General features: G+C 46.0%; 1 protein-coding gene across 5 annotated transcripts in view; it reads right to left on the bottom strand.

Annotated features, from left to right (window-relative positions):
• Positions 1–22,601, bottom strand: part of TNRC6C (trinucleotide repeat containing adaptor 6C) — an 83,324-nt gene that overhangs the window by 12,641 nt on the left and 48,082 nt on the right. For 2 of the 5 annotated variants that reach the window (XM_033091409.1, XM_033091406.1), the window contains exons 2-14: positions 21,854–22,069; positions 19,921–20,087; positions 17,140–17,220; positions 15,670–15,727; positions 13,580–13,722; positions 12,068–12,217; positions 10,546–10,692; positions 8,034–8,153; positions 5,782–5,865; positions 5,313–5,544; positions 2,284–2,451; positions 1,081–1,272; positions 429–572 (exon numbers count right to left, since the gene is read on the bottom strand). In XM_033091409.1, coding sequence (XP_032947300.1) covers positions 429–572; positions 1,081–1,272; positions 2,284–2,451; positions 5,313–5,544; positions 5,782–5,865; positions 8,034–8,153; positions 10,546–10,692; positions 12,068–12,217; positions 13,580–13,722; positions 15,670–15,727; positions 17,140–17,220; positions 19,921–20,087; positions 21,854–22,069 — 1,902 coding nt within the window. Of the gene's footprint in view, positions 1–428; positions 573–1,080; positions 1,273–2,283; positions 2,452–5,312; positions 5,545–5,781; positions 5,866–8,033; positions 8,154–10,545; positions 10,693–12,067; positions 12,242–13,579; positions 13,723–15,669; positions 15,728–17,139; positions 17,221–19,920; positions 20,088–21,853; positions 22,070–22,601 lie in introns of all 5 variants that reach the window. The other 3 variants (XM_033091405.1, XM_033091407.1, XM_033091408.1) reach the window with 3 other exon arrangements.

Here is a 22,601-nt window from a genome sequence, read left to right as displayed (position 1 = left end):
CTCAGCACCATGCGTTTGTGCCAGGAAAAAGTCCTGGGGGTGGGTTTTGGTCGTTTTACCAGATATTTTGTGGAAAGGAAAAACAGACTGAGATAGATGAATAAAGGGCTGTGAGTTCATTTTTAATCTAAAGAGATTTCAAGTGGAAGCTTCTTCATTCAAAAGCTGGCTGGTTAACACTGGGATTTTATAACATGATGCTTATGAAACACGACGTGTTAATAAATCCGGCAAAAACACGTAGCCCAACCCAGCCTCCATTTTCACCAGGATGACTACCTGACCTCTTCTTGCGCTGCTACAGATGGCAGAGAAGCTGCCATCCGACACGTCTTCCCCCACCCCGCCTCAGAGCCCAGACTGTCACCCCCAATGCCCTGAGTGTGTGCAGAGACGTCCCGCACAAACGCAGGCGGACCCCTCCTCACCTCCACTTTTGAGGAGGTAGCGGTTGACATCCTGTATGGTGGTATTGATGGTAGGCCCAGTGGGGACACTTCCAGGAGTGACGTCAGGGTCATTCTCGGGATCTATATTCTGAAGTCCTTTCCATGGGACTCCAGGGTGGAATTCTGGAAAATTCCAAACAAAATGAAAATCAAAACATGAGTATTAGAGTACCTTCACGTTGAGTTATGACAATTTGTGGAAATTTTTATAATCTGTTGACTGAATCAAAAGACACATTTTAGCCTTTCTTTTAGTAAGTCATCAATCGTTGAGAACAAACTAGAGCCAGGCATTATATTACAGCTGCCATATAACCACAGTGTGCAGACAGAATGAGAAAGCCTGGCAACAATCTGACCAGATGGACTGTAGTGCCCTTTTCCCCATTCTCCTTGCCATTCCCCTTCAGCTCCTACTGAACTACGGTGCTACAGAAAAGCACCTGACACTGATCACACCCAAAAGTGATCTGACAAACGGATTTGCAGTGAAAAAGCCAGAAGTATGGGGCTAAGGCTTCCAGGATTCTTAGCGGAGGCCCTGGATTCTGAACTTGGCCTAATTGCCCTCCCTCCTCTGCCCCAAGCATGTTCTGATCTGCTGCTGCACAGAGGTGTCGCCTGCTCTTACCTGGGGGCCAGTTGATGCTGGAGCCATTTGAGATTTTATCACTGTCAGATTTGGCACGTGACCAGCTATGGGGAACAGCTACTGGAGGACTGGCTGGTGACTCACTGTTCTGGATTAAATCGTACCGGCCGTAGGAGTCGTCAATGGAGGTCTTGGCTGGAGGCCCAATGCTTAGACCTCCCGCGATAGCACCTGGGGGACAGCAGGACACAGAGAGCCGCGTGAACAGGAAAAGCAGAGCCCTCGCCACCTGGCACCAGGCCCAGCCTTTCCTAGAGGTACGTGAACGGGCGGGCTTGCTTTGTCCAGCTTTCTCTGAGCATAAGTGACTATTTCAGTTAGCACACACTTCGTCCTTGAAAAACTGAAACTCTGAAGAACCGTTTTATTTGTCCCGTTGGAAATCTTGGTAAGATGCATGCCCATACCAGCAAGCTGGCCCAGGGAACCTTTCTTGGGAGAACGTGTGCGTCACTGTCTGTGGTGAGTTATCAAACGTGCTGGGGTCTCTCTGTCCTACCTCCCTCCAGACAGAAGGGGCACGTTCACTTTTACAGACTAACCCAGCTCGCCACAGGCTGCTGAGCTCTCATGCCAAGGGAGGTGCCCAGAGAGCACGTGATCATTTTCTTGTAGAATTAATCATCAGAAAGAATTTTCTTTTTCTTTTTAGAATGTTTTATACCAAGAGGGAATTACATACCCTATTAAATTTTCTTTGCTGTTTATGCTACCAGGAAATCTAGAGCTGAATTTAATGCTTACCAGTGAGATCACCTCCTACGGTTATCAGCATTTTTGCTTCTTCCTCCTTTCTAAACATTGATTTGCTATTGTGTTTTATCATTTTATTGAAAAAAAATCTCTTTTCAGTAGACTCAAATTTTTTGTTGTAGAATACAGATGTAAATAAAAAGAAGGGAGACTATGCCCTATATTCTTTGCTATTCTGGGGCACTGTCAGTTCTTTTCTGGGTTTATAGCTAAGATGTGCTGGTTAAGGCTTCAAGAAGTCTGATCACTGAGCAGCTGGAATCGTACGTCCTCTGCACTGGAATGGAATAGTTTTTATCCAGCTCTCAGCACTGACTTCTCAGAAGAGCAATGCAGCAGGAGTAACAGAATGAGCACGGCCCACGATCCAGCGGGTGATCAGTGAGCAGACGGCGGTGAGCGGGCCGCAGGCGTCGCGCTCGCACCTACCATGCTTGCTGGGGTTCTGGTCGAGAGGAGCAGCAGCACCGGGCAGGGTATCCATCGGGCTGGGGTGTGTCCACTGAGGGAGGCGGGACTGCGACTGAGACGGGTCCTTCACCGACAAACCGCCAGTCATGTCCATGCTGTTGACATTCATGTTTGGGTTCAGTCCAGCTAAAAATAAAAACACGATGAGGACACGCTTGCCGTCCTCTAGACGGTCACTTCCTAAAGCTCTCTTAGAGGATCGATCTGAGTCTTAATTCAGTCAAATCCTGTAACATTTAGGGCTCGTGGGAAAAAGAAACGTTGTGCCTTTTCAACAACACATATTCCTAGGAATATTATTCCTGAATTAAGGTGAAAATGGCAATAAACAGTCTTTGATTAAGTAGGAGTGATGACTCTTCATTTTAACTGTTTCAGTGCCAAGCATGGTTCCGAGGCGTCTTATCTGCAGAAAAGCAGAGCAAGTCCAAACAAGCAGGAAAACCTTTTCTGACCTTCGGGCCTCTGAGGGAAACTCACCAGATCAAAACCCCTCTCAGAGTTATCAAGGGTGCTCTAAGGGCCCCCCCAAGCAGGCTGGTCGGGACAGTACAGGTCTACCTTCAGCAAGCGTGCTCGATACACGTCTGCTCGGAAGAAATTTAGGAAGTCAACATCAAACTCCTGTTGAGGGACTGAACTATCTGAGTGTGGGGGCTGCCGGCTCCCCCAGGCCTGCTGTGCCGCTCCTGGGGTTATTTCTTACAGTTGAAAGCAGGCACTTCGGTTACTGTGCCAGGTTAATAAAGAGAAATGAGGATGATGATGATAAAAAGGCTGACGGGAAAACCAGGCATGAGCTGGACAGACTGCTTGGCTGGAGAGAATGACCAATGGGAGGGCAACCCAGTGTTGACAGATCACTTTCACCAGTGGCGGTCCCTGTCCCACAGGCCCCGGAACACACACAAAGGTGAATCTCTGCTCCAAGCAAGGGGTTCAACATTTTTGTTTTTAACTAGAAGTCAGCGGCTGCAAACTCGAATGCCCAGATGGGCCAAGTGGCGAGGCAGATGGAGGGGAAGCAGGCCTAGTGGGGATGGCGGCAAATGGGACAGTGCTTGCCCTCAGCAAGCTGGTGTCACTGGTGCCACATGGAATGCACACCCAATGCAGCCATTTTCAGGAGAAGCCAGAGCCTCTTTTATTCGAAACTTTCTAATTTTAAATGTTGGCAACACACACACGAGCGCGCAGACCTAAGAAAACACTTTTTTGAGTCAGATATGGCCAGTCTCTGCTTTAACGACTCTCCATTTCCACCGACAGATACCTAGTCGGGTGAGGGGTGCAAAGGGCTCCAAATCCCCCGGCTGGACCTCAGTCCACCCTCCCACTGCCCGTCTCTGTTCTCCCCCCAATAGGCAGTTAAAATGCCTGGCCCTGGGCGACACGCCCGCGCTGGAACACGCCCTCTTGTCCGTGCTAGGCGTCCTCCTCATTTACAGAAATCTTATTTGTTTGAGGTCCATGCTTCAATCCTGCTCCTGGTTTCCTTTCACCACTGAAGGTGAATGTGAACTCTCTTCTCTGTAGCCCTGTAACAATCCCGCCACCGGGGCTATGAAAGGTATTTTTTCATTTTTGTACGCCTGATCTTCCTGCACAGACCAGAAGCTCCAGGAGTTGATACAGCATAACAGCGGGAGGCCGTGTGGGAAGAAAGGGGGACGGGAATTACAGTGGCTGAAAAACATTGCTGAGAACCTACCCAATGGGCAATGTTACTGGCTAAATCTCTTATACTTTATTAGCTATTTACTTTCAACACATTTATTTTATAACTTTAATGTGAATATTGCAAAATTTTATCAAAATTATTTTTCATCTAATTTTGAAGATTCACTGCACTAATTCTTTCATTTGTACTAAGGAAAAAAACCTTTAAGAATAAAGATTAGTGCACTTTACTCTCCAGATACAGGTTAAGAGGACAGATGGATACTAGGAAGTTGAAATTAAAACATTTTAGGATAATAGACGGAACAGAATTTATTTCTGAAACAACTATTCCTAAAATAGAAGTGCTTACATCATCAGCTAACACTTCACAAAGTACTTGCTATACGGTAGGACCATCTTAAGAATTTCACACTCGTTTAATCTTTAAAAGAACCCTCTGAGTTAAGTATTCCCACTTCACAGATGGGGAAACTGAGGCAAACAGCAGTCAGGCAAGTTGCACAAGCAAGTGTGAGCTGGTCAGTGGCGGAGGTGGGATTCAGTGTATAATTCCCACGTCAGGTCTTACCTACTAGACTATTCTGCTTCCCAAACATAAAGGGCAGTGACAGGTGGGCCGGTAACTACAGGGACAGAATAATCAGTTCAGCATCTACCCCAAGTGTCATAGGAAGGACAGACCATTGGTGACGTCAAGCAGACAGTGCTCACGTGATTAGAGCACGCCACTCCTTCCAGAGGGACATTTCCCGCTAGGAGCAAATTCCCTGCCACTCAGCTGCCTTTGTCCCTTTGGATATATATCCCCCGGGTTCTGGACTCCGTTTGTCCTGCAGCTTCAGGCTCTAAGAGCCAATGCCAGACGAGTCTGTCTCCTGGCTAGCCTGGACAACCGAGGGCGGCCCCATGTCTCCTACTGGCCTGTGGGTGCCACGTGCTGAGCATGCTCCTACAGGTGAAGGGTCAATGTGTACCTGCCGATTTCATGTCCTACTGCTTTTTAAAGTGCCTGGGTCATAAAGATGTGAACATCTTTACTGGCACCACCGTTCTAAACTCTTCCATGCAGCTTAGGCTGGAGAACAGTGGCCGCTAGAGTCAGGAGTAAGCCAGGAATGGAACAGGTTGCAGACAGATTCAACAAGGAACAGGAGATGGCTGGCAGCTTCTGCCGGTACTGCTTTGAAAGATTTTATACCGGAAGTATGTATAGTGCAGCCCATGCTCGGAGAAGACAGCTGCTAGCGCCCCTCACTCAGGAGCCCTGAGGCACAGCGGAGGCTGGGCCCAGGCCACAGACTCACCAAGAGGGTAAGGAGCGAAGGTGTTGGGTGAAGACTGCTGTTCTTTGGTCTGCAGGTCAGGGAGGCCAGGCGCCTGGGGGTGCGGGGGAAAGCTCTCCATGGCCGACTTGCCTGCAGAGGGGTGCAGAGACAGGTGTGGTGGGGGCGGCGGTGGCTTCACGAGCAGGGCCTGGGCCAGCTGGCGCTGGTGCTGCTGGATCTGCTGCTGCAGGTTAGTGATTGTGCGTGCAACCTGGCGGTGGAGACACGCACGTTAGCAGCCTGCGAGTGACGCCGATCGCGCGTCAGTCTCCATTATTGTGACACCCGGGCCAACCTCCTCCCAAGCCCAGCGAGCCCAAGACTTCAACGGGGAGGCTTAGCGAGAGAAAAATCCTAACGATACAGCAGCCTATACATGACAGCCCCTTAGATCAGACAAGATGACAGCTAATGAACGCAGCGAAACACCCATCCGGATGCCACCTACTTGCTGCTCCTGTTGTCTCATGGGTCCGGAAACATTACGCTGGGCCTGTAACATCTGCTGCTGGATTTGTAAACGTTGGTATGCCTGTTGACAGAAAATAAGGAAAATATTATGAGAAAGCCGTCCATAAATGGTTCACCTTCAGTACATTAGTTAAAAAAGTAAAAAGATAAAACGGCTGGCCAGGATTCTCGGTCCCCCCACCACACTGTGGTTTGAACATATTTTGACGCAAGAAACCTTTTTAAAAAAAGGACAAAAGTATTCCAAAACATTTCTAGTGCACTGATTTTTACAAAGTAACCCGGTCAGTACCCCTGTTTAGTGTTGGTAATGAGGTTTGTCTGTAACTATTTTCTAGTTAATGAAGAGATCAAAATTCTTCTGCTCGACTCACACAGACTAAGACGAAAAGAAATGAAAGTAAAATGAAAAAATACTTATTCTTTTAATGATACCAACTAAAGTCCAGAATGGCTCAGAAAAGGTGGCAGGAAGGCGCTGATCGACCACTTAATTATACACGTTAAAAGGTTTGTAAGAACCAGGGGCCATGTGACAATCCAGTCCTCATGGAGCCTGAAATCCAGACTTGTGGCGTATGTCACACACACCCGGTCTATAAACTGGATAAAATGATCGTGAGACTCTTCCGCACACAGATGCAAAAGGTTTGATCATCTGATTGTTTCAAAATGTTGGTTGAATATCGTAAATTTTTTTCATCCAACATGGATTCTTCTGGGACAGTTTTGGCAAAAGGATACATTAATATAGGATCCAAATAAAGATAGAGATTATACTATTGGAAGTGCCTCATTAATCTGTAAATATGGAGAATAAACTGCTTCACTTAGTGAATCCTTATAGGCCTTAAAACATAACTTTAGGATGAACTTTTAGCACTGAAACTTTATTTTACCGTTTTTTCTGGAAGAAAGCATAACGCTGGTACACGGTTTTTAAATCAGAACAAGTAAACACAATTCAGCACGTCTGTGGTGTCTTTCACATTACAGGGGTCAATAAAGCTGCTGTGTGAATCAAGATCCTAGACCACCAGTGTGATAACCAGCTGCGTGTCACGTCAGAATACAGCCGTGTTCTCAGCGTTATCATGGAGCAGAAAGTACTTTCCTCGCTGATCAGAGTAGTAAATGACATGCTCTGTGGAGGCCAGGTTTCTTCCTGTTGCTGTTGGTATACAAGCAACAGGACCACACCCCTGGAGCCCTCCCCACGGCTCAGGCTCCACGAAGCCTCAGCATCAGATGGTCTCGGTGGCTCTGTTGCCCTTTACAGAGGAGGGGACAGCCTGAGAATCCAGGCACGGCCCCGTCCCCCACGTTGGAGCTCTGTGTGCTCCACTCATGCTATCACTTGTCTCCAGGACACTTTCCTCCTCCATGCGACCCTGCCAGTGACTGGGAGACCAGACACGCCAACTGGTTAGACGTGTGTCTAACGAAGAGGAAAGGGTCAGGACTCTCCTGTAAGGAATGGTTAATGACACTTGTTTTGTCTAGTGAAGGCCTTCTCCCCTTTCTTTATGGATTCGTGCTCATTTCCTAGAAGATAAAGTTGTTGCACAAGACTTCTACATAAATCAGGTGACAACGTATTAAAGAACTAACACACTTGGTCCTTTAGGGTGTGTAAATTCAGCCTGCACCTCGAGACATGATGGCATTGCCTTTTATGGTGAAAGTAAGTCTGCTGAAAATTCAAAATTCAAGATATGTCAAATTATAAAACTTTCAAGAGTTATTAGGTTACATCAGCTTTTTTCAACAGTGATGCTGAGAGAGAATTTAGTCCTAATTTCTGAGGCATCTACTGTATGTAACAGAGTAACTTCTGTCTTATGCTTCTAGAATATCTGTATGCCATCCTTGGAAGAATTTAGAAAATAGTCACTGAAATGATTTCTGTGTTTTGTGGCTGAGATGAGAAAGTCTGGATGAGAGAAGCTGGCTGAGAGCTCAAGCTCAAAGATACCTAACGTGAGATCTGGGCGACTCCATGAACACGAAAGAGCCAAAGAATTGATGAAGCTTAGTAAAAACACCCTTAAGTGACAAACTTCCTAATTCTCTGAACAGTTTAAAAACTTCACAGAAGTCTCAGTGACATTTTCTACAGGAAGAAAAGTGTTCGATTACTGCATCAGTCAGCATGTGTTGCTGGCGTCTCTGCGTATGTCAGCGGAATGTTCTCCTTTGTTCTAGAACGTGCAAAGATCACCCACTCACCAGCTGCAGCTGATAGAGCTGGTTCAACATCGTCATATGCTGAGGGTTAATTGGCGAGGTTAATAGTGCAGGGTTGAGACCAATGTTTTTTGCTGCAAACTGCAAAAGCTGTGCTTGAACCTGTTTAACACAAAATACATCATTAGGCGCTGAATCACTACTAAAATATTTACTTGTCTGTGTAGTTTCTAGGTTCAAAACTGATTAATTAATTAATGACATATTTGTTTCATGAGTGAACTTCAAAAGCCATTAAAAAATTTGTATACTTTTTAATGTTAGTTAACATGCTTTTATGAAGAATAAGGAAGGAATCTCGGAGACAGGGAAGAAGGGAGAGAGGGGAAGGAAGAAAGATTTCTTCCTCCAAATATTTGACTTGTGAGTTAAGTCTCTCGTTATGAATTGACTTACTCATGAACGGACTTCCTAATTTCTTTTCTGAGAGTGACTCGGCCCTGCCTCTCAGTGATTCATTTCACCTTCTGTCAAAGGGAAGCGATTCTCACTCGGTTCGAGCCTCATCAAAGGAGGCAGGTGATGCCTCTTGGTAGACGGCAGCATGCGAGTGGGCAACAGGGGCTCGTCCCAGGCCGGGCAGGAACCCCTTCCAAGTTTACACACTCTGGAAGTGGTCCCCTGCTCATGGGAGCAGACACTCCTCTCGGTGGGCACAACTGCCCCCAGCCTCCCTGGGGCAATGCCCTTGCGTGGCTCTGCCAGCCCTGACCTTGACTGTCAATCTGCCTCACTGTTCAGAGGTGCCTGGCACTGGCTATTTCAATGTCCACGTGTCCATTTATCAGAGCATTTATGCAGATGACTTTAGGTAGAACACGGATGAGCATTTTTTACCTTAGCAGTTGTCTAATGTGTATCAGAAAAATCTTGATTGTCCTATTTATGGTAGATATGTCGTTTCCTTGAAGAATACATTTATTTAAATTAAGACAAGTCAACTGAGAGGAAACGTGACAGTACAGTGAAGTGGGCGGCACACAGACTGACATTTGGGACACGCTAGTCTGTTTGCTGAGCACGTGAAGACTGCCGCCGTCCCCATGCCCCGGAAACCATCTCTCCTCTGCCCCTCAGGCTGGAGTGGCCATGTCACGTGGTTGGGCTTTGCATGGAAGTGGTTTGTGCAATTGTCCGCCTGGCAGAAAGCGGCTGCCCAGAGTCCACCTTCCGCGCTGCTGCCGGGACACGGCCCTGGCAGGGCAGCTCCCACTCACCCTGCTTTCCACAGTCACCTAGAGAGCCAACGGCTGTCTCATCTAAGCAACTGTATTTTGGGGTCTCTCTGTTACAACCATTTATTCTGTATCCTAACTAATGAATTTAACTGTGATTTTACCCAGGTTTCAGCCATTTCACTACTCAGTGCACAAATCTGGTTCACACTGACTTCCAGCTAACTTTATATAATTCATCATTATACTGGATCGCTGCATATTTTTCCTCAGGGGTTAAGGACGGTAACACTGCTCAGCTGACCCCTGAACAATGTGGGTTTCAACTGCACGCAATTCAAACCCATGCTGTTCAAGGGTCAACTGTAATTGAAAACTCAGTCCAAAGTCTAAAATTATGGAATGTTCTAAAATTAAACCATATTAATATGAAAATTTTGTATTATGCTTTAGAGCTGCTATGTAAAACAATATCCTTTTCCTTAATTCTATTTGATCTTTAATTATAAAGAATATATGGGCAAAAATGATCTAATACTAAATACTAAACTTAACTAAAAAGTCTATAATATGCTTACTATTATATATACCGTGTTTTCCTGAAAAAAAGACCTAGCTGGGCCATCAGCTCTAATGCGTCTTTTGGAGCAAAAATTAATATAAGACCCAGTCGTATTTTAATATAAGACCTGGTATAATATAATATCAGGTCTTTATAATATAACGTAATGTAATGTAATATAATAGTGGGTATATAACATAATACCAGGTCAATATAATACAATAATATAACATAACACAATATAATACAGTATAATACCGGGTCTTATATTAATTTTTGTTTCAAAAGACGCGTTCGAGCTGATGGTCTGGCTGGGTCTTATTTTCGGCAAAACACGGTAGCATCACATTTCCTTTCTCACTAAAGCTCTATTCAATCTGACTGCTTCTGAGAGGTCTCCTCTGTCCCAGGCAGGACTTCAGCTTGTCACGTTCCTCTCCCCGCAGTCTAGCACAATTCACCGGGTTCATCGGAACCCCCTGTCGAGGCCAGGACGAAAAGCACGTCTGTGTAGTGTGCTGGCTGCGCCCCTCTCCCTGGCCTCCAGGCCCAGCCAGGCGGGCGACTCTGGGAGAACGCTGAGAACACCGCTGGCCCGGGAGAATCAGAAGGCGGACCAGTACCGGAAGGCCTGCTCTTCTTTACAGTGGGTTAGTTCACTCTCACTTTAAAACCGTGATGTCACGGAGGCGCGAGCTGCCACAGAAAGCAAGCATCTGTGTGGCCTCGCTCAGTAGCGCCCGAATGCGGGTCTGACCTGAGGGGATAGAAACTGAGGCACTTGAGCACGGAGACTGGGCTGGGAGGAGTTCAGAGGCTGCACGGGCGGCTGCGGCGGCTGTTGTAGGGTCCTGGCTTGTGCTGGTCCGCTACTGCCAAACACACCCAGATTGCCACTCGGTATCTGCGGGGACACGAGCGGGGACAGCGCTGTCACAAAACCACAACTACAGGAGCCTCGGACGGAGTGACATGCTTTGTGATCCTAAACAGGAACGCCACACGGTACCTGCCGGCCCGTGACGCCTGCCTGCGTCTTACATCCCAGAAGCCGCACCACAGCACCAGTTTTAATGTGTTTCGTAACCCAGCCATCACATTAAAGGACGCTCTAATAGTACAGTGCTACAAACAACAGCAATACGTATAGCTATTTGGATAATACATATTCCTAACAGGGTGTTTGTGATGAGTTAGAGTCATAACGTGTGCGGATTACTAACCTGAGAGAATAGCCACATTTTCAAATAGGAAATACACCTATTGTTTCAACAACGAAACCTGAAATTGAAGAAGCTGACAAATACAGGTCGCTAACTGTGCTGCGTGTGGTACCTCCCGCTCTGCTGGGATGCGGTACCGGACAGGTACTGGGCAGAACCCTGCCGTGTGGGTTCACTCCACGGCCCCACCCCCACGTTCCAGATGGCAGAACATATGACCTGCAGATGTCCCACGGAACTACCACCAATGTTAGCAGTGTAAGATCACGAGGCTCATACGGGGACCGGACGCTGGTGACAGTGGAAGAGGCACGGCTGATAGTTAGCCCAGGGCAATGGGCACATGTGGGACTGCTCGGCCACACTGAACACCCATCACGGCATCTACTGTAAAGGTTTGTGTGCATCAGCCTCACCCACAAGAAAAATCAAAGTGAAGGGGCGTTCTATAGACGAGAAAGGCATGATTTACTTGCATATCATTTCACTGTACAGAATCTGGGGGAGAGAGGGACACAGAGCAGAAATCAATCAGAACCCTTAGGTCCTCCCTCCAGTGACGTCTGACAGTGACTTTCACTTCCCCAAGAGTGTCAGAGGCAGGGAAAACTCTCTGAGGACCCCTAAGAACCTTCTAGATGTTACCCCTATTTCTGGGAAAAAGGGTAAGATGTGGGGTTTTTTTACAGATCACCATAGTTAAGATCCTGATTTATGAATGGGTCTGGCAACAGAAGGCTACTTTACAAGATGTATCATCTAAACGAGCAGTACTTAACACCACAGTGCTGAACTCAAACACATTTTAGTTACGTGTAAAAATACATATAATTTTGAAGCATTTCCTGTAAGATGGTTAAAACTCAAGAACTGGATTCAACTCTTGACACCAGTAAATCACTGGAAGGGAAATTGTCACGGCATTTCAACTACCTTTAACATAGTTGATCGTATTTTAAAATACGGGTATTAATTCCAATCAGAAAGGGTCTGTCTCAAACATGCTACAAAGGCAGGCGAGACACAGAGCACACCGCTCTCTCCCAACGGCCTTACCTGTCGAGAAGAATTCAAGTTTTGCGTGCCCAGCCCTGAGGCAATCCCACCCAGGGCCTGATTAGGGAGTGCACTGTTTGAAAGGGGGGGCTTCAGGCTTGGTGAAGGCAAAAATGGTGAAGTCGTGGGCTCTTCCACGAGGCCGCCACCCTGATTGGAGAAAGAAAGGGTGAGCTGTGTGCAGTGTCCATCCACACACAGAGCACAAAGCAGTTTCCCAAGACATGTAAGGGATATGGATGGAGAAAGAATTAAAAGATCAAAAAAGCGGGTAACAACAGAATGGAGAACATGGGCAGAAGGGAGGGGGGGAAAAGAAAAAAGAGAAACAGGATTAAGATGCTGCTTTCATTTCAACAATTATTTTACAAACACATACATTTGCTTATAACACTCTCATCCACTACTGACCCTACCTAGGGGTGGGAGTCAGGAGAAAGAGACAGAAACTCAGCAAAAGTCTGATTTGGAAAACACTTTACAACCACTTTCAAATAAACAGGTTCCTTTGGAGATGTCATTGCCAAGGCTCTAGGCCTCCATTATGTGGGATTCTGCTGACACACAACTGTATTTGACCTACAAACACAGCAACTTCATACGCTTTAACCCAATAATTGGGCAACGTATAAAACACACAGAATCCTGTTTTTTTTTTACACTTATTGAGGTCACACTATGTGCTAGGCCTTTTGCAAATTGATCTCATCTAATTTCACAACAAGCCTGCAGTATTATTGCACTCTTTAAAGATAAGGAAATCAGTCAGGCTCCCACACTTAAATTCCAGCGTCACTGGGCACCCCAGATCTGGACCCTGGCCACACTGGGGCCGGGCCGGGCCGGGCCGGGCCAGGCACCCCACGCCAGCTTCCTGCAGTGGAGCGAAGGACCCTGTTTCTTTGAGAATGGAGATGGAGCCCCATCTCTTCTCCCATGACCCCCTTGTTTTTAACTTATTCTTTCTGTGTTGAGTTTTATTTTCAAGGTGAGGGGATGATACTAAAAGGAGTGACCTGGTGACTGGACTTGTTGAACATCCAAGGGGAATATTCCCCACAGACACCAGCATGCCCTCTGACGTGGCCTAGCCAAGCAAGGGCCAGCCCCAATCGGTGCCCATGCCCAGCCACCTCTGGTCCCTTTTCCTGAGATCCAACATGTAACACATCATTTCCAACTGGAAGAACTGTGCATGTAAAATAAGACAGTAACATAGGAATTTGATGCCCCTTGTCTATTGGACGAATTGAAGTAGACAACCTGGCCAAGTTCACCCAATAAAATGAAACTCAGTTCTCGATTTCGGTATTTTTTTATTCCTCATCACATCATATGAAACGTAACACTATCTCTTTTGAGTTAAACATTTATATAAACTTGAAAAAATGGATAAAAGTCACTTAAATATTACAGTTCAGCAAGTTTTTAATCTGGCTTCCATTAAGGACACAGTTAAAATGAAAAACGCCTCTTATCAAACAAATGGACACAAACCACCTGAATTCCTACCTTGTCGAGAAAGGTGGGGCGGTCCACGGAAGACTCTTTGGAGATCGGTGGGCGGCAGCCAAGGGGTTTGGTGACCATTCCATTGTAGTCGGTCACTCCCAGTCCACGCTTGTCCATGTCCACCTTCTTTTCCAGCAGAGCGCCTGGAGCACAACAAACAGAAGCCATGCATAAGAGAGAATGCCCGAGAAGGACCAGCTACGATACTGAGCTGCAAGACGGGTGGATTTCAGACCCTCGATCCCCAGAAAACACAGAGGCCCTTGGTTTGGTTCTGGCTGAGGCCTGACAGTCTGCGACCCTGCTCTCAGTCCTCAGCTCTCGTCCCTCCACTTGCATCCTCCATCCAGCCACAATGCCCTCAGGGGCTGCACTGGCCTCTCCCCGGTACCCATCCCCCTTCTTCACACAGGCAGCAGCCAGTGCTCACTTCCTCTGAGGGGCCCTCCCTGATGCTCCCGTCGAAAACAGCTCCTCTGTCCCACCTACAGCCATCAATTTCCATTTGCTGAGACCCTACTAGTTGCAAGGACTCTTCTAAATGTTGGGGATACAATACAGTGCAAAACAGACATGATTTTTGTCCTCACGGTCTTTCAGTCTAGTGATTACTACTTCTTTAGCTCATTTCAACTCTGTAGTACTGCCCAGAATTAACTTCTCCTGGCTCACAACGCCTTCCTTCTCCATCCTTATTCCCCACATCTGGCACTGCCACGTGCTTATAAAGTGGATCCCCATGACTGGCAGGTTCTGTACTTGTGAATGTACCTGCTAGCTGAAATTTATTTGTGGCCCCTAAATCAGTAACTCTGGCACTTGTGAGGTCACTTGTGGACATGCGCGGGCGGTGAAAAATGAGTCTCTCGCCCGACAGCCAGCTCCCATCCGGCAAGTGAGGTCCTTCCTGTGGTCTGTTTAGTGGCACATTTTGTGTGCTTTTTGTTGGTGACTGCGGTGTTTACAATGGTCACCAGCACAATGCTGGCGTGCAGTCCAGTGTCCCTGAGCAGGGAGGCGGTGACGTGCCCCAGGGAGAAGGCGCGGTAGGGAAGTGTGGTTCAGGTGCCAATCACAGTGCTGCTGGCCACGAGTTCATGTGAGTGAGTCAACAGTACGACCCGTCCAGAAAAAGACAAAGTCACCAATCTGTACATAAGGTTGTTTGGAAAGCGCTAAAATGACACCTATGGTGTGTGGTGAAGCTACAGAAAAGATGAGAAAGGGGCTAAATTTGTGGACTCACAGATGACTGATTAAAAGGCAACAACACAGCCAACAGCACTGGTGTGAGTCTAAAAGCTAAAGAAATTTATGGTCATATTACCCAGGGTCGGGGAAATGGTCAACCCTTCTTAGCTAATGTTTTATTAGAAAGAAATACGGCATATGGTTATTTGTGAGCAATGTATGTTAAATAAGGTATCTTTAAAAAGAAACACACATAAAACAAGGTTACATATTGGCTGGTTGGTAAAAATACTCTGTGCGGAAGCTCGCAGGTACCCAGCCTGCACTTCCCTCAGGAGAATGGCTCAGTGCAGGCAGCGAGCTCACGGAACCCAAGTTCCACAAGTAATGAGAATAAACTGTATTTCACATGTAAATATTTAACACAATTATTGTTTGCAGGGTAGCTCCAGAACGAGGGTTCTCTACAGAGTAAGTGCTCAGCCGGCACGGCGATGCCTCTGCCGGCCCCTAAGCCAGTCTGCTGCGGGGCCAGGTACGAGGATACACTCAAGTCAGGACACAGTGAGGCCTGGCACGTGGCCCCTGCCCTTCTCCACAAGTGACATTATTACCTCTCCTCAAAACAGAGGGAAACAAATTTATCCATTTACTGAAGCTCTGGAAAAAAATGTAAAAAAGCAAACATGCTTCAATGTGCGTTTGGCCATTCTTCCCCAAGAGACTTGCGATGTGGCCAGTGCACGTCACGTGGTTACTCCTGGGCTGCGGCCTGGTCCTGTCTACCCGGCACGTACCCAGCCATTAACCCACGACTACAATGAAACGCTTCTGGATTTCAGAAATCCACAAACTGGTACCTTTAAAAAAGCCTATTCTCAGCGCGTCATTTTACTTACTCATGGCCTGATCGAGACTCATATTATTACTCTTCAAAGCCTCTTCAGCTGGCTCTCTCTGTGCAGGAAAACAGAGTTCTCGTTAGAATTGCCCGTTAACAAAAGGAAAAGCTCGTCAAGAGTCCTGTCACTATCAACTCAGGGAAGTATCCTCATTAACTTAATGTTATTAGGTGTGGAACTGGAAATACTTTTCTTCACTGTTGAGCCTAGAGATTAATGTCGTCTAAATAAAAAATACCTGTCGCAAGAAAACACGACTTGATTTTTGGAGTCAAGGACGTACACTTAACACTTCAGACAAAATGCAGCACCGGCAGACTCGTGGGATTATTTCTGGGCAACAGTGAACAGCAACAGTTCAGCAAGGCTGAACCCCTGCCAGGACGACAGAGCCACTGATGAGGACACATGCAGACGGGGGGGCAGGACAGGCCCCAAGGCTAATGGGGCACCTCCCATGTGGCCTCTCTCATGCCAGCAGCTGTGGGAAGTCACTGTAGGAGTCAGAGCTCATAGGCTCATTGTCTGCTTTACCGAGTCTGGGCTTTGTCTGCTGTCCACTACTTTTCACCAAGAAATGGAAGAACAAAACAAAACCAGTCGGTTCACTTGGGTAAGTGTCCCTGTGATGGGAACAGACCGTCTGCAGTGGAAGACCCAAACCCACAGGGCGCTGAGCGCAGTACTGCACTGCCATCTGGGCTCCCCAGCGGGCCGCCATGGCTCCTCCCAGGCCCCGTGCCCTGCCCAGCGTTGGAGGGCCTGTGCCCGCCACGAAGTAGGTCGATCCCTCCACTAGACTAGGACCATCCTGGAGTCACTCTTTAGGGCCACCCATGATAATCAACAGGTAATCACCCGCTTGAATAAAGACTTGGAAAGAAGACGTTTGCAGGGAATACACGGCAGATGCTAGTGATGTCACTCACCAGTGGAAGCCCGGTCGTTCAGGTCTTGGGGACTGAACAGACTGGGTACATTTGCAGAGGGATACCCTGCGATTCCCAATTCTCCCTGCACATGACTGGAGACTTAGGGACTCAACGGGTTGGCTTTCTCTGGCCACAAAAGGATTCTTTCTCTGGCCACGAAGCTTTTACTTTATATCAAGTTTTCTCTTGTGATCTTTGTCAATATACTGCATAAACTAATAAAAACACTCACTTTTAATTACAAATGAAAAGAATGTAAAACTGTAGAAACCAATGAAAACGAAAAATCCCGCAGCACTTTTTATTCTGGGAAAAGGCTCTCATGCATTTCTCGAGAGAAACGATGTGGCTCTGCTGTCTCTGCTGTCGTTCAAAGCCATGGTCCCTAAACACGAGTGCCCAGGGGAAAGGGGAATTTACGAATAGGCTATGACAATCAAGCTCCTCCCTCGAAAGCCTTCCTTCCTTCCTGTCACACATGACAGACGTGGGCAGGACACACGGGGAAAGAGTAAAGCAAGCAAGAGCCAATCACCGGGAAGCCCATGTCCGTGAGTTGTTTGATGAGCCGGTTCATGATCCAGGCCTCGTCCTGCTTGCCAGATGTCTTCATGCCCTGGAAGAAGTGTGAGCGAGGGAGAGTCCATGAGTCACGTTTCCAGGCGTTTCTTCTAGATCTGGGAGATGCCTACAACTCACAGGGATTTTAATTAAAGGCAAAGAATCTTTTCGTCGATTAGTTCTGTACTCTGGCAAGTCCCTGACAGTATTTCGTGGCTAGTTCTGTGGGGTGCTTTAGGGTGGACTTTAAAAAGCCACATAATTACTTCTCTTCCCCAGAGAATGAACTGAGTTCGTCACAAATATGTACCACTTCCATGATCAAATAATTGTAGTAAGCACTCCCCTGAACCCAGCCCTATGCTAATGCTATGTGAAGTTCACTAAAAATCACATGCTTTTTGCCCTTTTATAAGCTTTATTCTAAAAGGAGACAAAAGGCAGGGGGTTCCTTCCAACAGAATAAAAAGGCAAGAAGAAGAAAGGAACAGAAAACCTTTTACTTTTGTTAATTGTTCATTGCTTACAGCCCTTAGGGCAACCGACAGCAAGGGAGAGGATGCAGAGGAAAGAGGCCAACTACAAAGAGCAAGTGCAGGGGGTGGGGGTGGAGGGCAGGAGGGCGCAGCGAGGGCCCCGCGAGCAGCACGTGATCCCTTTTCTCAGTCATTTCCCGCTTATTCTAAAGTTAGACTCCAATGGTGCATTAATACAACACAAAAAAGTCCTCCTCTAAAGATTCTTCACAGTGCTGTTCAAAATCGAGCCTGCCTTGACTACAGAATGGGGCGGAAGGGGAGATAGTAAGGAACAGGCTCTTGTCCTGACAGGAAGCCATTCATTTGGAGGCTGATTCAATCATTTCTGTGCCACCAGCGTCAGATCTGCCCAGATTCTACAATATTTTAATGTACCAATTTGGTCTTTCTGGCCCCATCATTAACTGGACTAGCAGCCAGCCCGGTGGTCAAAGCCTTCTTTTTGATGTCGGCAGCCACGTCTGTTCCTTAGGAACAGAGAGCCCTGATTTCAGTTCCTGGTTTCTGCTTACTGCTAACTGAATGCTTTCTTAAATTAAAAAAGTTTGAATAGGTCCTACATTCATGATGTGAAAAGTTGAAAAAAGGTATACACGAAAGCATCTTCTTCCCACCTACCTGCCCAGTGCTTAGTCCCTCTTCTCTCCAAGAGGAAACCACTCTGAGCAGTTTCTTACTTATCATCCCAGAGAATTTTTAATTCAGTGGAAACCATCATGAGCACGTTACGTGTGCGTGCATGTGCACGGACGCATGCACACACATGCACACGCGCACACACAGACACACACACAATTTCTTTAAAAAAAAAAATCTGCTTTGCTTTCCGTAATATGGATGTGGCATAATTTAACTGGTTACCCCATCAATGTACATTTATTTTCATTTTTTTTTACTACAAAAATACTAAAATAGAAAAGTGTGTGCCAATGCCATTTGCTATACCTGTGATCAGTGGAAATGCTGTGCCAGAGTTTGACGTGTCTGTAATTTTGGTAGACAACGCCAAACGGCCCTCCATTGGATTATACTAATTTATATTCCTACCAGCAATGCGGGAGAGTGCTGGCTTTCTCACAGCTTTGCAAACAGACTGTGTTTATTAAACTTCTGGTTTTCTGCTGGTCTGAGAAATTAAAAATGGCACCTCTTAGGCTTGTTTTAAATCAAGCTCTTTCAACAAGTCAGGTTGATACCATTCCATATGTTTAAGAGCTATCTGCATTCTTTTTCTGTGGATCATCCATTCACATTCTTTGCTCATTTTTCTATTGGATTACTGGTTGACTTAAAAAAAATCAATTTCTAGGAGATATATATATATATATATACACATATATATTATATATATAAAATCAGCCCTCTCATGATATGAATTACAAATACTTTTTTCCAGTTGTTTACTTGTCTTTTGACTTTGACTAGGGTATTTTCTGTCATGCACAGTTTTTATGTTTATCTATTACAGTTTATAAGTCTTTTATTTTATGGCTTTTAGATTTTCATCATAGTTAGGCCTCTCCCACTCAAAGATTGTTTCAAGAATTCTTTTACATTTTTATTTTTGTATTTAAATTTGTGATCTACTTGGAATTTCTTCTGGTGCATATATGAGCTGTGGGTGGATCTCACCTAAGTTTTCCCAGATGGCTGCCCATTTGTTTAAGACAACTTAATGGTCTTCCCCAGGAGCTCTCAGACTTTTGGGTCTCAGGATCCCATTACTCCCTTAAAAATTAAGGATCCTAAAGAACTTAGGTTTACATGGGTTGTATCTATCGATATTTACTGTACTAGAAATTAAAACTGAGAAATTTAGAAAATATTTAATTAAAAAAACAACAAACCCATTATATGTCAGTATAAATAACACTTTCTAATGGAAAACAACTGCATTTTCTGAAACAAAAATTGAGAGCGTGAAAGTAGGGAGGGTGGCACTGCTGTGCGTGTCTGCCAGGCTCCTGGCTGACCGGCTGCTCAGAGGCAGCTGGACGCTCACGCCTGTCTCTGCACTGGCTTTGCTGTGAGAGCAATTCCGTGTAGTCTCCAGAAAACTCTACCCTATGCTTAGGAGAGACCCCGAAAGAGTCTCGGGGGCCTGTACTCCGAGGGCCTCTGGCCTGCCTCCCCTCACTGGTTAGAGATGCCACAACCAAACCGAATGGGCTCAGCAGGAGCAGTGACTCTGGGTCTTTTCTTAGTGTCACGCACACCTTTTGGAGTCCTTTCTTGGGGGCATTGCCCCAGGAGCTGCAGGAGGAGGCGCTTTCTTGGGAAGCAGCACTGTTCCACATGGCCCCTTCTTCGTCTTCCCACTGACTGGGACCGAGGCTCATGTCGTCCCCACCACTGCCCCAGCCTTCTTGCATAGATTTTGAAGCTAGAAAGAGAGTGAACATGAACTCATCAAATTCACCATTCCTGAAGCCGACAGAGCTGCCTACAATGTCACTGAGGGGGAGGTGGGACCAAAGGGGTGGCTTATCATCTATCTTTTCACTACTTCCTTTCCTTCAGACCTAAGAAGTGAATTTCTCCACCAGATACATCATATGCATGTACGTACTTTTTTCTTCAAATGCCAGCCATTTGTTTGGGGTCTGTGCTGTTCCAAACACCCTTAACTGACTGTAGATCACTGTGAAGCATAAACATTCTAAAAATAAATCCTGGGGGCTACAGGAGAAGGTGGCAATCTCTAGCTACATGTATGAAACGGCCAGTAAAATGCAGAGTTCTGAAAATGTCACTGTCCTCATGTGCTTTCTCATCGCCTGCCAGAGTATGCTGTGTGGACCGGTGCTCCTCCCACGTGACCATACGTGAGTCACCTGGCGACCCTGAGGAATGCACCAGGTCTGTGGTGGAACCGATAGCCTCTGTTTCTGCCCAGCTCCCAGGAGACGCTCCCAGAATAACTGGAGGGAAACAGCTGACGCTCCAGGCAGATGGAACTACAAGCTGACTACTGAGTTTCGATTTCAGGATATAATTTTTTCTGCTTTCTTAAAATACAAAATGATTTTTGGTGTAGAATTTATCTATAAAATTGTCACTTCCTGGGAGAAACGGAAGGCTGCCAAAGATTAGGCAATAGCACAGTTAGCTGGAGACTGTAAGACAATGAAGATATGCTGCTTACAAGGTGGACAGGCATATAATTGGGCCTCCAAGGACAAATTACGAAAACAAATATACTGCCTCCAAATGGCACGTGAATCTGAATACCCGGGCGCTGCCTTATCCTTTCGATTTGTAACAAGACGTGCTGTGAATGGAATAAACAGTCCAGCAGGATGGCAGATATATGGCGCATACTATTCAGTGTTGGCAAAGGAACAAAACACAAAAAGGTCAAGTCACATTTTATCACTTCATGATATCCAAAGAAAATGTGAATCTTCTGCAGCCGAGTAGATACTTAATTTTCACATCAGACTTACATCATCAATCTTATATTCGTGCCTGGGTCAAAAGCATCACGTTGCAAAACACCCACACACGACAGAGTTCCCCTAGGTAAGTGTGATCTGACATTTTTAAGAACATGTATTTTATACGTGTCCTTATGACACTTTCAGATAAAGGGAGGGAAATGCAACACAATGATTTTTCCTTTTTTTCAAAAAAAAAAAAAAAGAGAGAAAGACACACACAAAAAAGGCATGAACCTGGAGTACCCAAAGCAGAATTTTGTTTCCAAGACAAAAGCAAGGCAAGAAATGTCAGACTGCCCAGCAGCAATATGTTTCAAAACCTAATCTCAAACAGGAAAAAGCCTGCCTTATGCACTTTACTCAGTGAAAGAGCAAGTTTACATTGTTCCAAACGGCAGCAAGGACACTGCTGAAGTGCCGATGCTTTGAGTTGTATCAAGCAGATAGGCTGCAGCGTTCTGATTCTTTTATTTACTTACTTTTTAAAAAGGAAAGCTGGGCTTTTGTTAGAGCTCCTTTGTGCTCATGTATCTGGCATGGCAAATACTTCTGTACGGTCTTGGTTCAATGTTAGTCTTCAAGCATAAATAAAACGAGGCAAGTGTCCTAAAAAGTAATTCTTACAATTCTGCGAAAAGTGTCCCTCTAAATATAATACTTGGACCCACTTTCATCTGCCAAAGCAGGGCCAGCAGGATGCTGGGCTTACCTGGTTTGCACAGGGCCGGGGTGGCAGTGGGCGCGCCCGCTCGTCCAAACGTCACGGCCGGCTCGGCGGGCGGATCTCCCCACCCGCTGCTGCCGCTGGGCGGTTTGCCCCACGCTGCCGTGCCGTTGTCAACCAGGGTAGAAGGGGAAGATGGTTCTCCCCAAGAGTTTTCAGCCTTTGAATGAACATTAGGCATTTCTCCCCAGCCTGATGAAACTGAAAAGGGTGCCAAGGGAGAGAGAAAATAACACAAGTGAAACCAAGTAAAAACGGTCATTTCAAATCCAAAATAATTCCGAGATAATCTATCTTTGGGATGGCTTTTAGCAGAAAGTGAAATGGAGACATTAATCACATTTGTTTAGCTTCTTAAAGTTGCAATTTTCTTACTCCTGATTTCCCATCCACTTAAAACTGCAAGGCTATTAAATGTTAATTCACAGTATTTGCAACATAATGGGGTTTAAAATAACAGTTTAAACTAATGGCTAAGAAATACCTTTTTAACTGATATTATATGTATATGTAACAACCTAAAAGTAAATTTGTATTACATTATTTTGTTATAAGAAAATGTACAAGTTGCAAATATATACTGAAAAAATTATTCTTATTTTTTGACCAACCATCAAAGACAGAGATCCAGGGAAAGAAATGAGAAGATGGCAGATTAAACGAATACAGATAAAGCAGTCCTGGAGAAGGTAGACAGTTCCCAGGTGCCTCCCAGGGAGGGGCGTATGGCTTA

This window comes from Rhinolophus ferrumequinum, chromosome 21, assembly GCF_004115265.2.
Source record: "Rhinolophus ferrumequinum isolate MPI-CBG mRhiFer1 chromosome 21, mRhiFer1_v1.p, whole genome shotgun sequence".
Classification (NCBI taxonomy): domain Eukaryota; kingdom Metazoa; phylum Chordata; class Mammalia; order Chiroptera; family Rhinolophidae; genus Rhinolophus; species Rhinolophus ferrumequinum.
The sequence above is the reverse complement of the archived record's forward strand: the minus strand, read 5'-3'. Positions and strand labels throughout refer to the sequence as shown.